Below are 15,350 nucleotides of genomic sequence, written 5' to 3'. Positions count from 1 at the left end.
TCCTATTCACGCAGAAACACCATGGAGAGGGGGTGGAAGAGAATAAGAGAGATTTCCCTCTTCCCCAAGAAGCACCACTCTTTTGGTTTTGTTGAAGCCTGCACTGCCACTGTTCGATGACGATGGAGAGGGAAAGAGAGGTCAAGACTGATAGTATAAGGAGAGGTGAAGAGCAGCTCAGAAGGTAGTCGGATTCATTATGCAGCATGTCAACTTGCAGCTGTCTCCTGCTGTCTTTGTACTTAAGCAAATAAGAAAGGAGCTTGTCTGCACTTTTGTGTGCATGTTAATGTGTGTGTGTTTTCATGCATTCATGTGACAGGGTTAGAGTGCGGATTTGAGTGTTTTTGGCCGCTAGGTTTTGGTTGTCACTGCCAGTCAACACTTCAGAATAAAGTAGCAGCAGATGGGCAAAGAAGGGACAGACTGCTGGGGCCAGAGGGGCCCATCAGGCACTGGACAAGGCCCAAGAGTGGCAACTAGCGTGGTAGTAGCCGTTGAAGAGAAATCAAAGTATAATACAACCTGGGCTTTACTAGTTTTGGCCATCTTTTCTAGTGGTGATAATTATGAAGCTACCAAGTTAATTGCTGAGACTGGGAAAGCGATGACATTGTTGGAAAAAGTCAGATGAGGAAGTGAACATGAACAGTTGGATGATCCAGCAGGTTTTAAACCCTAAACCTGGTTGGAAAAGTAAAGAGGCAAATGGTAAAATAATCACCCAAATGGTTCTTTGCAGTCTATTGTACTTACTGTAATTGTGTACACACAGTTTCCTCTGTGTTCCTCCTGTACAAAAAGAGATAATAACCCATATTGTTGGTGGTAGCCATGTTTGGCTTTACCTCCAAACAAAGTAGTTCAATCTGGCTAAAGTGTTGACTTGTTGACAACCCATCTGATTTTCTGACTGCTTGTGTTTCTTGCCACATCAGACACTGTTGTAAGGAGTTACCAGATCACAGCAACTAACTTAACAAGTACAATGAGATCATAACTGATAGAAATGTTGTAATTATCCAGAATTTTCCCTTTAATTGATCAAAAGTCAGACAACATTTGGTGTTATGGTCATTTTTAATGCTTTTAAACCTGTTTGAATAATTATTATATGACTGAAGAAGAAAGTTGTTTAGAGAAGTCAGATTCCTCCTCAGGCAGTGTCCTTGCTTAGACACTTATTGACAGGAAGTGTAGAGCAGGTCTCCAGTCTGTTACCATGGGCAACATCTACTCAAGGCCCCCGATCAGAAACAAGCTCATTTTCATGCCTGCTGAGAACTCTTGCTGGGTTTCGCCTGCCAGGAGTAAACCTAACCTAACTGAAGCAAACCTCTTTCTTCCTCTCTTTCTCCACAGCTCTCTGTGGGTGTGTGTGGGATGTTGTGTCAGGGCTAAAGCCCATCCCTCTCCCATGAGCCTGTGTGCCCACACACACACCTGGCGCCTCCACGCACACACCCGGCGCCCACGCACACACAGCCGGCACTGACGCTGTGAACTGGACCCTCAGAGCCCAGCGGATCCTAGTGGAGCCAAGCGGAGCGGTGTCTAGCCCAGTTGGAGCCTGAGGATGTCAACAGAGACAGAGCTACAGCCAGCGGTCAGGCCCAGCAGCGTCAGACGGGACTCCAAGAGGAAAGGTAAGTAGATTATCACACCTGTTGGACTGTTTCTTGTAATATCCCTTATTACCTTACTAAAGCAGTAACGTGACTAATTAATCTAAAACTTAATGAGGAAAGAATCCTGTTACTTTTAAGTTTACATCACCAGAGATTTTCACAGCAGACCTCTTAACTTGTGATAGCGGGAAAAGCGCAGGTGTTACACTGTTCTTCTCAAGTGTCACACAGCCAAGACAGTGTGACAGTGAGTCAGCATGAACAATATCAGGACCCTAAAACTGAAGCTGCTAAATGGAATTCAGACATCATTAATTTTGTTATTTACACCTGTGCTTTTCCTACTGTGACGTGTCAAAATGTCCTCTGTGTGAACGGCCTATTAGTTTCAAATCCTTACCTGTTATTGGTATTGTGTTCAGAATTTGTCTGAAAATCACTGGTCCCTCCAAAGACATGGGCAGCATATTTTCCACCACAACAAATTTCCCTGTGATATTTTATGCACACCCAGTCAATAACTGATCCTAGCCTGTATAGGGGCTTTTCACGTCAGTGGACAGACTTACAGTGCCACTCTCATCTCTACATGACAAAAAATATTCAAAATAATGACGATCTCTTGACATATTAAAGCATCCAGCCTCCTCTGCCAAGCTGTGCTCATTCCCAGTATAAGGAGCAACCGGCTAAGGTTTGATAACTTGTCCTTGTAACATTGTGACACAGGTTTAGATTCAGTGTGTTGAACTTTAATTCTGTTGAGTCTGTAGTTGTTGTTCAGTAGTATAATATACACTCAGAATCTGTAATGGAATTACTGAAAAACAAAACGTAGTGTTACACAGAGTTTTGAGGTTACAATAATTCATTACTTTCTGACATTGTACCTGAGGCACTGATTAGAAACAGTTGCTGCATGCTGATATACACAAACACACTTTCATCAGCTACTCTTCTCTCTTCATTATTTGTGTCTTGATATGCTGTGTATGATGGATGTGGGTTTTACGACGGAATGCAGGGCCACTGTTGTTCATAGCTAATTAACAGGTGCAGGGGTATTACGGTACAGTAGGTTGCCACCAAACAGGTGCAGGGATGTTGTGGTTGGTGCGCAGCAAACAGATCCAGGTGTGAAACGCTCCAGAGGCAGGTAGCTAGCAGGTGTATGAGAGCAGGCCTGGGTGGTCTCAGAGCAGAGGTGATGCCAGGGGCCAGGCTGGCAGCCATCACCCAGCTGCTCAGTGCCACCTGCCCAACTATGAGAGCGACGCCTAGCATTCTCTGAATAAGCATCTGATTGATGTAGCAAAAACTCTGGACACTGTTGGGAACAACACTTAATGGATACACACAACCACAGACAAACACACGCACACACACTCTCACTATCACCTGCAGCAGATGCCTCATTGCACACAGTGCGTTTTAACCCCTGCAAACAAGCATTGGTTTCCACATACACAGAGTGTGAGGGAAGGCTGAACGCCTCTCATGTCCTATTTAGAAACAGTATTGTTCTACTGCAACGGAGATCATGTTCATCATTCAGACTGCTCTCCATATTTGGGAATATGTCGACACACACACACACACACACACACACACACACACACACACGCACTCTCACACATACACACAGGGACTGGGATTGAAGCCCAGAAGAGCATATGAGAGGAAAGATGAATGGTTTGCCTTCAGCATTCAGACTTGAGGGTTTTTAGCTTCTCTCCTCTGCCTTCTTCCCCCGTCTCTTTCTCACTCTCTCTCTCTCTCTCTCTCACACACACACACACACACACACCCCACACCACCTTTGTGTCTGTCTGTACCTCTACACCCCTACATGCCAAAAAAATGGCATGTAGAATTTGTTCAACTACAGACTCCTCGAACACAAGCTCACACAGAGTACTCATCTCTCTTCTGATCTGGGTCATTCTTCTCAACAGACACACAAGCACACACACACACACACACACAGAGAGAGAGAGACATAGATACACACACATACACGTATTCTCAGCAGGGTGATGAAAGTCAAATGCAATCATATACCAAACACAGGCAACGAGCGTGCTCCGAAATAGGAAATTTTGATAATGTCCCTGTTGTGCTTCATGTGTATAACCTGAAACCTCAGTGTACATACAGTGCATACACATGTTTCTCTGTTACTATCCAGCCCCCTAGTTTTTGTCTCTTTAGAGTAGCTGGATCTAAAGGAAAATAGATCCACTGAGTAGTGTGCAACTGTCATTGGCGGCTTCACTGCTGTGAGAATACCCTGCAGGATAGTCCCTCATTCTTCTAATATCCTTCCTCATCCTCTTCCTCCTCCCACTGCTGTGACTCCTAAATGACCTTGCCCCGGATGAGTGAGACACAGAGGAGAGACTGATCACAAAGAGAGAGAGAGAGTGAGAGAGACTAATGAGTCAATGTGAAGGAGAGCTGTTTAATCTCAGGCCTTTGTTTCACACTTCTGTGGAGAAGAATGTAATAAAGAAGACTATGGGACTTCTGCATGTCACACATTAATCACAGATGGTGTGTGCCTGGGTCTATGTATCACTGTATATCTGTGGGTCTGGGTTGCACACAATTATGTTTCTTCCGTGAGCTCAGGGGTCATTCTTCTGAGAGCACTTTTTTCTCTACCAAAAGGTTTTTATTGAATTACCATGACAAGGTAGAGATAACCTTTGACCCTTAGCATTTACATGACCTGAGCTGAATAACCTGATAACGGCTTTCTGCTCCCCCTGACAGTGAATTAGTCATTCTTTTTGGTCAGGCTCAATTCTTGAAGTATTTTTGTCTTTATTAATCCTCAATAAATCCAGAAAGATTATATCTCTCCACCTCTCTATCCCTCTGTGATTTTCTTTCTCTCCACCTCGCTTCCCTCCTCCTCCACATAATCTGCCTGTGCACAAATCATAAGGATTCCTATATTAACATAGGTGGTGATTTAGACCTGGCTCCAAATCTTTTGCTTATGACCCTTTATAGTCAAGCAATGATTACTCATAACTCCTCGTCACAGATTGCATATGAACTCAAAGCAGTTCGACAAAAGAGTTGATTATTTAATTTGAACAGTTAATAGAGGCCTGATGAGGTCAATCTCTCTAGTGTTTCACAAGAAAAAAAAAAAGATGCATTTTGTGTCCTCTTCTTTCCTATTTTCTTAATGTTGGGGCAGTTTCTTCAACTTGTCTTGAGATCTCTTGAAGGATCCTGACCCCCAGGTTGGGTTTCACCTACTTGGACTTTCACACATTGATGTTGCTGTGGTGTAGCTCTCTGGCTATTGCAGACTTGAAGTTATGCAAGTGGATAAGCCGAGTCAAGCAAGATGTCTAGAGTGGATATTTGTTAACAAGTAGAACTGTTAGTGCTTTTAAGAGAAGACACAGTTTGATATTCTTCATTATCAATAAAACATGAAGTTGACAGTCTGCCAGTGCAAACACTTTTTTTTTTCATGAATGTCAAATTAGAACAGCGAGCCAATTTGACATTTGTGAACAGCCCAACAGCTGCAGACAGTTTTGTCTCCACTTTTCATCTCAATGCCTACCTTGCTAATGAAGTACGATAAACCATGGACACCTTACTCTGGGGAATCTCTGAATCTCCTATTTTCACAGTTCAAGTAAATCATTCTGACATTACAATGTAAGATTCCAACAACACTGCTTTCTGTCAAATGTAGTGTATTTAATATAATTACAGCTTAATGAACATATGCTCTGCTGTGGCTTCACCCTCCAGAGGATCTATAGTTTTGTAATCAAAACAGGGCGCAAAGACTGGTCTTCTAACCAGCTGTCTGTGAGACAGCAGAGATTTATATTATATATATTTACAGTATTTTACAGTATTCACATTTTTTCAAATAGTTGTGTCTGTTGTGTAACATAAAAAACTAATTGTTTGCAGTATTTATTCTTAGTTGATACAGCGTGAAGTTTAGCTTCTACAGTGGCTCCATTCTGACTAAAGCAGGACTAAAAACAGTGAAATCCCACAGTGAATAAATTTGGCATATCTCAGTGAATCTGGCATTGTGCCCATATTGTTGTTACAGTATGTATGGACATTATCAGGGTTGTGATTGAGTATTTGAGGCGAGACAAACGTTGGTAAATTGTGACTGTGATTGGCAAGCTTGTCTACCTACACAGCCACTCTGGCAGGTAACCAGCAATCATGTGGATCATTTGGATCTTCTTCATTTCTAAAACCCGACTCATAAACATAGTAACACAGTATTTTAAGATTCACTGCTTGCTCTGGCCAACAAATGATGTGTTTTATTTTATTTTCTATTTGCAGTATTGTATTCATAGAATCATTAAGTGTTCGAAACAAACATTCATCGATGCCTGCCTGTCTTTCATGATGTGACACCAAATATGATTACAAGTTACAATAACCTCTGCTGCTGTCAACACACGCAGACAACTGTCATCACAACTCTGAAAAATCACGACTCTCCCACAAAAGGATTTGGCTGAGGATGTGTGGGAGGGTGTTTCTACAATGTAGCTGGCAGCCAGCGGCATGAAAAGAGTGGTTAAGGGTTATAGTTGTGCAGCTGTTAGCCTTTGTGTGTGTCTGTGTGTGTGTGTGTGTTGATATGTGCGGATACGTGTGGGTGTGTTTGCTCGTCTCTGGTGTGCGATTAGCAAACACATTATCTTCTTCGTGTGGATATTATGCACACATCCAGTCTATCTGGCACAATCACCGCAGCCATTTACTTGGATATCTTTCCCTGGGGGATCTTAGAACACAAACAACGGTATTTTGAGTGTGCGTGTGTGTGTTGTGTTTGGTGTGTGTGTGCCTTCTATGAGAGGTAATCAGATCTGTTCCCTCCAATCAGACAGAGATTGAATTGAATTGGCTGTCTGTTGTTGTGGTTGTTAGTGGAGGCCAATAGTGGATACAGGCGGACAGAAGACAAAAGCGACACTCAGTAGCAGATAGTGACACACACTTTCCAAATATGGCTTTTCAGCACTAAAACTATATTTAGAGATAACGGCATCCTCTCTGTCCTCTCCTGCTATCTGCTGCCCTTCTCTCCCATCAGTTTATTTCTGGAAAATCAGCAATCCATCCATCCTGCTGTCTTCTCTTTCACCAGTGTGTCTCTCATCATGCCCATCTATTTATCTATCCACTTTTTTTTCCATCACTGTAAGTTAAGGGTGGTGAGATGTGATCAATCCCATTCCCAGGCAAGGTATCTCATCCCTTGCAGCAAACCCACATCCTCTTTCTGTGCTGCAGCTGCTATGACACACTCCTCTGCCCCTATTCCTGAGTGTTAAAAAAGCTTCATCCAAGCTTTCAAATGTGACCACACAGAGTTAGCATTCAAAACACCTGACTCAGAGAGAAAACTATATATCAGTGAAAGCCTTTTATTTGCTTTCTTTGGACTGTGTGTGCGTGTGTGTGTGTGCGTGGCGTGCGTGCATGGTGTGTGTGTGTGTGCGTGTGTGTGTGTGCTGTCTGTGTCTGTGTCTGTGTGTGGCTGCGGTAGCTTGTGTACTCTGTGATCCTCTCAGTATGTTCAGCTTAGTCCTCTCCTCCACACTAGTTGGTGTGGCTTTGCCCACCGCATCACTAACTACAGTCTCCATAGCAACAGTTTGCTCCCTGCTCATAATTTGCACAAAAGAAAAACGTCCCAATGTCACCCACAGGCTCTAATAGAGGCCGATACTCTCACCCTGCTGTGCTGGTTGAAGGACTGTGCATTGAAGGGGCATTTCTTATTTGTTAGATGTTGACAGGCTGCTGTTTGCTATTTCAGTTCTCTCACAGCACACACAGAGCTGTCTGTGTGGAGCTTGTCTAAGACAAATCAGTACTAAGAGGTACAGCTAATAATGTAATAATTATCTAATCTGTAATAATAGTAATAATAGTAATTAGTGTTGGTGACTTAAAGGACTTGATTGATTGTTGGCCTCTAGTTTTTATGAGCAAATCCCCATTTTGTTTGTCTCATGAACTTCACACTATCCCACTGATCTACAGGTCGTGGTAATGTACCAACAAAGACACGGAGGATGAAGACGCTAGCACATACAACATGAATTTAAACAATGCAGATATCAGACTTGCAAATATTTTACGAGGAAGAAATTGCATGTTTATAAGACCTTGAGGAGACACACAATGCATAGAATGGCAGCATTACTCTGTTTACAAGAAAGCTTAATGTTCTTTTGCAGGCAAAATCCATGTCTAAGTGTTTTTTTATAATTATTGCGAATATTTTAGTTAGTACTGAAAGAGCAAAAAGGATCCTTGGAGATATGTGTGCAGGTTGTTACAGGTTTGACTGACAGCTGACAAACTTCTGCAAGTTACTGCAGCTTACATCCTACAATCTGACATTGGACAGACAGCTTTTTGTTTGCAATGGTATTGAGGAGTAATGACCACACAGTTTAGCAACTTATTGATTATGATGAGTTTCGGAATTTCTCAATGTGCCACAGGCTACAAGCTAATTAGCCTTCAAAATTATGTTGGCACTGCACTTTTTCCTGAGCAGTAAGCCAAGTTGTATCCAAGCTTGTAGATAAGGTGGAAATAACTGATTACATAATGTGGGTTGTGGCTCAAAGTCTGTGGCTCTTTTTGGCTCTGTTACTCACTGCCACTGTGAGGAAATGATTGCTAATATGAAGGTACAGTTTTTTTAATGCAAAACCTCTCTGTCTGTGTAGACATTCAGTAGTGCTCTGGCTGGTATGTGCACATACTGGGCGCTGTCATGAGAAATATTGATTGTGGGGTGCCTACTGATTAAGATACATACTGTATGATTGGGACACCCTCCCCTCAACTCTGTCAAGACCTTTTTTTTTTTCGTATCATACCCCTTTGTGTCCTCCCATGTTTCCTGTCGGCACTGTAAATATTTTATTAAAAAAGAGGCTTAAGGCCAAAAAAGTTTTAAATCTAAATGTACTCTGTCTCTGTACTAATGTTTAAGAGAGTACAGGATATGTAATTTACAAGTCAGACCTTTTTGTTGTAATAGAACAGATTAACAGAAAAAAACTAGTGATTTGATTTCTGTCCAACTATGGATGTGAAAGTGATGATAGTATGTACACAGTGAAGAGATAAGAGAGAGTTAGTGACATGGAGAGACTGTGGCAGATGGCAGAGTTTCCTTTTTCTTTTTTAATGCTGTATGATGTTCTTCAGTCCTCCTTTGCTCCATCCGTCTTTTCCAGGACCCTGGCTGAGTGAATGAAGGGAGAGGGTTCATTAGCGCAAGATGAGACAGAGAAAGACAGAGAGGGGGAAGGACAACAACTTCAAGTGGTTCCATATTTTGGCAGAGATGATAGACATGAACGAAGGCTTTATTCTGGCACACTCGCCTTGGCATGAAAGGAGTACTGCTGTGTTTTAAGGAGTTACCTGTGTTTCCTAATGCTTTGAAAGAAGGGCTTCCAGTGTTCAACAGTCACATACACCCATGTGGACATACACACACAAGCACACCTCCTGTTCACACAGACTGTGGGATTTAGGAAACAAATACTTGTGACACTTTTCAGTAAGATGTGTCTTTTATTGTTTGAACAGGCTAAGTTGTGTGTGTGTGTTTGTGTGTGTGTGTGTATTTTTAGGTGAAAGACTAAGAAGACAATGACTAGGACAAAGTGTGTGCTACTTTCTCAACTTCCTTTGATGATGGGGAGTATTTAGAGGAAGCTCACAATGCAGGGCTCAGAGATGTACTTGTTGTTTTGCAGCACTGTATGAACATTTATGCATAGATGGAATTGAGTGTGTGTGTGTGTGCGCACACGCATGTGTGTGTGTGAGTGGTGGCTCAGGGGCGACCGACAGTGCAGTCCATGGGGGGAACTGCTTCAGCGTAGCATGACAGGATGCTAGCGGCTTGTTTACACAGCCCACTCTCTGATGCCCTGTCAGAGCCCAGAAAACATGCAGCTGCACACACCAACAAAACAGATACACACACACACACACACAACACACAACACACACATACAGACACACACATATGCACACAGACACAGTTGCATGTTCCCCTTCGTTAGTGAGACCAATTACCTTGTAATTAAAGCCAGAGCGAGAAAAGAGCTTTACCACCAAGAGTCCTAGATAGACAGAGGGATGTTGGGTGGAGAAGATGAGGACTGAGAAAGGGAATCAAAGTGAAAGGGAGAGAGTCAGTGCTCATGCTAGCAGAGCTATTGTTGGCTTCTTATTAAATGGGGAAAACATGGAAAGATTAGATGAAAGGAAAAGGATAGAGATGATTAAATCATCTTATTCCCTTATAGAACATGTTGTGTTGTGTGTGCCATCTACATTATCAAAGTTCCAGTTTGTCTTTACACTTAATCAGCAAGGTGTTGCACATAGAGCACATTGTATTTCACTTTGCTAACACTAACTGAGTGTTTTTTGCAGATTACATAGTACATCTTGTTTTGGCGAAAATAATAAACAAAATCCAGAACACATGCGCTCCCAAAACAACTTTGCCACTGAGAATGCAGCTATTCTGACAAGTATACAGCCACAGAGCAGGGAGCTGTGCTGGTTTGCTCTTTGTACTTCATTAAAAGCTTTAAGCATTTCCTAAAATTTCATTGCATACCAGTATGTGAGAATAAAAATTAACTCTTGCCAAGATGGTTGTGGACACATTTGCAAAATCCTCAGTGGGTTTGTGGCTAAATACAAAGATTAACGCACTAAAAAATAACAAGCACAAAATCTGTCCAGGCCCACGGCAAAGGTGTGCTAAGACAAAGGCTCTTTTATAACTTAAAACGGTTGGAAAGTAACCCCTCAATATATCTCTGAACTTTGTGTAAATCTCATTTTTTAAATGTTATCTTATTCCCAATTTCATAATCGTGTAGACAACTGAAACGTCATGAATATTAATTTGATCATGGGTCTGAAAATGATATTGCACGAGTTAAATAGGGGGTGGCATGGTGGTGCAGTGGTTAGCACTGTTACCTCACAGTAAGAAGGCTCCCAGTTCAAACCCGGGGCTTTTCTGTGTGGCGATCCGTACACGGGTGTACCCCGCCTCTTGCCCAGTGTCAGCTGGGTTAGGCTCCAGTCTGGAGTCTATGCTCACTTTTAAGAGGGTTATGTTCCAAATTCAGAGGTGGGTTTTAATGTACTATATATTTTATGCCAAGTGACATTTCTTTTTTCATTTACAAATGGCAAGCAAATGCCAATTTACTTTGTAATTGAAATCTTAAATATTACATAAAAAACTATTCTGTCAAATGTTAATAAAATAATTCAGCAGAGGTACTTAGAGCTGTGCCTGTTTCCCCCAACTCTCAACATACACAAGTCAAAAGTTTTCTCTGTCTGCTTTTCCAAAGTGACCTTGACAAAGAGTGTGTATGAATGTATATGTGTGTGTGTAGGTGGGATGGTAATGGGCGGTGTGTTGTGTCTGTCCCTCATGTATTTTTCAGCTCTAATTTGTTCTGTGTTTTCTGTGAGAGGATAGCTGGCCTCAGGACACACATGCATGCACACACACTTTCATGTGTGCTCAAGTCTGTGGCTGTGCCCATCATCCAGGTCAGAGCTATGGGTGGCAGGGAGGAGGAGGCTGGGAAAAGGGGGAATGAAATGGATGGAAGGAATGTTGGGATGAGAGGAGTAAAAGGGCAGAGAATAAAAATTACAACACCATAGCTATTTGAGATTAGTCAGAAGTCTTAATTTACTTAGTTCAACTCCAAAGCCTTGTTTCATGGTGTTGAGTCACCAGGTGAAACACACCTTTCTTGTAGCATAGATGCCAAGTTAGTCAGAGTGATCAGACAGAAAAATGATATAGAACCTACAAACACAATTTTACAAGAAGCATCTTTATTTGACAAACACAGTCATGTTGCAAATAAGAAAAAATGCACATCAGCAAAGGCTCAGCACTCATTTATTTGATGAGTGGCAACAGTACTTTATCATCTCATTTTACACCCACCGTTTCACTTCAGCAACTATGGTTATGTTTTTGTAAAGTGTGCATATGCGTATACTCAGTCGAGTGTGAGCCTTTGTGTGCCAAATCAATCTGCCAGAATTAAGCATGGAGCTGAAGGGAAAACTTGTTGTTTTCTTGGCACATGCTGTTTGTGGGTTTAAAAGAGTCTGTGTGAGAGTGAGTGCTTCATCTGAACAAGTCTCTGATAGGTAAAGAGTACACACACATAAAAAAAAACCCCACACATATTCACACACACACACTCGGCAGGAGGGTTTAGAAGCAGGATTAATTGGGGAGTAACTGCCGGGTTCCCTCATGTGCTGTTGAGTGTTTGTTGGGAACCATCCCAGCTGTAGTTAAGAGCCTCTGGGTGCTGTTTCATCTGGAGCACAGTGAAATAAGCTCCACACGTTACCAGCCACTGCAAACAACACAGGCCTGCTGAAAATACAGAGAGCAGAGATGACACTGCTGTCAAGAGTTGCATCAGCGTTTGTGCCACTGACATCATTTCTGAGATGTATCAGGCATGCTACCAGCAACTTCCTGTCACAAATCAAAAATCAGACCAAAGCCTCATGAGTATTCTTTTCTTTTCTACAGAAAGCTGCTACAGCTTCTCACTCATTACCCAGTGGCCTCAAACTAATCTCTTATGTCTAATGAAATTAATGAACTAGACTGTTACACATTGCTGGCCTTCCACTTAAAAACTGTTTGAACTTGGCTTCAGTCTACAGCATGGATGATCAGCATGCATTTGAATGAAAAGAAAAAACACTTCACCAGTGAAGATCATCCTGATACCTCTACAGGTCATCTGAAGCATGTCTGGACACATTAGCCATCAGTCAAATAGCAGGGAAAGTCTAATCTGTTATACTTTATTTTTGTACTCTGGGCATCTCCTTCATGTCAAATATATCTCATCAAATTAATTGCTGTGACAGCCAAAAGTACAAAAATAAGTCGTAATATACTGTAATTCTCCTTTCAATTCAGTGTCTCTGCAACTTTGCAGGAGAAAAGGAAGAGAAGAAAAAGTGAAGTAGGTACATAAATCTGATATCAATATGTATGTAATCTAAATGTAACCCTTCTGAAGAGTGGGGATCATGCAGAGACAAAGAGGGGTTGGAGATTTTGCAGAGGAGAGGACGGTAAAGGGGAGCCAGCTGGGAGAGAGTGATGGAGGGGCACACAAGAGGCAGAAGGTTACAGTTGCCAGGGGCGATGCTAAGGGCTTCCCTGAAGGGTTAGACATACTGTACCAGCAGTCACCTGCCATCTATCACCTGTAGAAGTGTGTGTGTGTGTGTGTGCGCGCGTGGTGTGTATGTGTGTGAGTAGGAGTCGGGTGTTCTGCCTGTCATAACGCTCTAATCCTGAGTGACATTTATCCAATGGAGACCTCGCTCATTCATCCATCCATCACATTCTATTCCTCCTTTCCATCCTTTTTGCTCTCTGCTTTATGTCCTTCCCTCCCTCTCTGCTTGTTGCTTCAGACAGACAGTCAAACCAAACCTGCATACCAAGTACTATCACACACACACACATAAGGTATAAGGTATTAACTTTACTGTATAAATAATAGAAAGCTGAATTCTGAATATTACGACTCTGATTTAGCATTATGGTGTTTGTTTTGGTTTTACAGATTAGCTAGTGCAGATTTGAGAGACATTTGTGAATGTGTGTGCAAAAGAGAATGAGTGTGTTTTTGTGTGTTCATCTGTAAAGTAACGTGACTGATGACCTGAATGATTGTTTCATTTTGTTATAGTATGGTGGTGGATATGTGTGACATGTGTACATGGTTGTGTTTCTGTGAGAGTGTCAGAGGCTTGTGTGTGTGCATGCATGTGTGAGTGCACATACTCGTGTCTGAGCGTGTGTGTCTGTCGAGCAGTCATGACAGATGAAACAGAAGATTCTTTCATTAGTTGTGTTTGAAGCTCAGCGGGGTCACAGCAATAGCAGACATTTAATTACAGCAGACTGAATGCTTCCCCCTGCTGACACACAGAGGCACACACACGCACACACTCACACATACACACTCACTCTCACAGGGAGGTCTTTGATGGAACATGCTCCCAAAAGGTGATAATATAAACCACTCAGCAGGAGAAGTAACCCTGGAACCCCTTCTACCTTTTCCTCTCTTTCCTCCCCTCTTGGCCTTTCTCGACTTCTCCCTTTCTCTGTGTTTCTCTCCCTTGGTGTGCTAAGTATAGCAGCATTAATGGTGATGGATGCAGATGGAGGGAGCAGGTCTTAAATGTCAAACTCAAATGAAAACCACAGCGCTAGTGAGACAAAAGCAGCTGGACACATTCACTGTTATTTAACAGTCACACATTTACATACATACACACAGACACAGATGAAGACCTGCACCACAGACTACGTAACAATGAAAAAATGGATCCTCAGAAAAATGTGATTCAATTATATAATTTAAGAGGCAAATTCCTCTCACTGAGTTGTCAAGGAAATTCCCTCAAATGCTGAAATCAAATTTGTGTTTTGCAAATAAATAAACATAACTGTTATTTCAGCAATAAATAGCATCTAAATATGTTTTAAACATGTGGATGCGTTCACACGCAGACACACACACGAGCATGCAAGCAACATAATTTACATCGTGCAGGTAGTTTCATGCTGGTAATGAGCATCCTTGTAGGGTCAACATGCTAAGAAATGTAGCATTGTGCTAACAAAGGCAAGGAAGAAGACGACTGCTCATACTCATGAATGTAAACAATGCGTGATTTAAAATATTAAGAAGTCGACTTTGCTAATGTTTTATGAGGGAGGAAAGGCACTCAACATGTTTGTGAGATATTTTTGTGAGTAACTGATCATACACAAAACTGACTGTAAACTTGTGTTTGTTTAGAAGAAAACTCCTTAGGACATTTTTAATGCCTGTTGTTGGCTATACAAAAATGTAACTTCATCTAGTGTATTACATTAAAGTTTCCTGGTTTGTTTTCCACAAGCCATTGAAGCAGCTCTGTTTTCTGACAGACAGCTCTTGTTTGCATGTGAATGAAATATGAGCATGTTGTTTTACACGCAGCGGCAGTGGCAGGTTTCATGTTATTGACGCAGTGGGAAGAGATGGGGGGAGGAGGGGGGTCATCATAGCTGTTGACTGTTGCATAGTGTGCGCGCTTGTTTATGTGTACTCTCGCCTATGTGCATATTTCACAGGACTGTTTCAAGTTTAATGAAGGCAATATTTAAATGTCTTCAAACGTCTCTGCATTGAACAGAACAATCCTCCGGTGGTTTAATCACTTATTCTCATCTCAGCCCAACTGAGACGCGACACAATAGAGAGTGCCGTACCGCTGTTCTCCCTTACTCTTTCCAAAATAAGGACAGATGTTCCTAAGATCTTTTGTCTCTGAAGACTTTGACGCAGACAGTCATGATTTACTCCAAGTAGGCCTGTGACTGAGTGTGTGCGTGCCTGTTCAGTGATTCAGAGGAACAATCTCATCTACACCATATTTGTGTATGTGTGTGTGCATGTGTTATTTTTAATCAATGGAAAACAAAGTGAAGTGGGTTTTTTTTCTTTGAGATAGTGCTCCTCTTTTTTCCTTCACAAGGTACAAGGATTTTCAGAAAAATGAATATCTACATAT

At 41.9% G+C, this 15,350-nt stretch overlaps 1 protein-coding gene across 1 annotated transcript in view; it reads left to right on the top strand.

Annotated features, from left to right (window-relative positions):
• dab1a (DAB adaptor protein 1a) overlaps window positions 1–15,350 on the top strand; it is a 69,885-nt gene that overhangs the window by 22,939 nt on the left and 31,596 nt on the right. The window contains exon 2 of the mRNA XM_051077316.1: window positions 1,363–1,646. Within this exon, the coding sequence (XP_050933273.1) occupies window positions 1,577–1,646 (70 nt within the window). The 5' untranslated portion in view covers window positions 1,363–1,576. The remainder of the gene's footprint in view (window positions 1–1,362; window positions 1,647–15,350) is intronic.

Source organism: Lates calcarifer, linkage group LG17, assembly GCF_001640805.2.
Source record: "Lates calcarifer isolate ASB-BC8 linkage group LG17, TLL_Latcal_v3, whole genome shotgun sequence".
Classification (NCBI taxonomy): Eukaryota; Metazoa; Chordata; class Actinopteri; family Centropomidae; genus Lates; species Lates calcarifer.
Note: the sequence above shows the minus strand (reverse complement) of the source record. Positions and strands in the feature narration are given on the sequence as shown.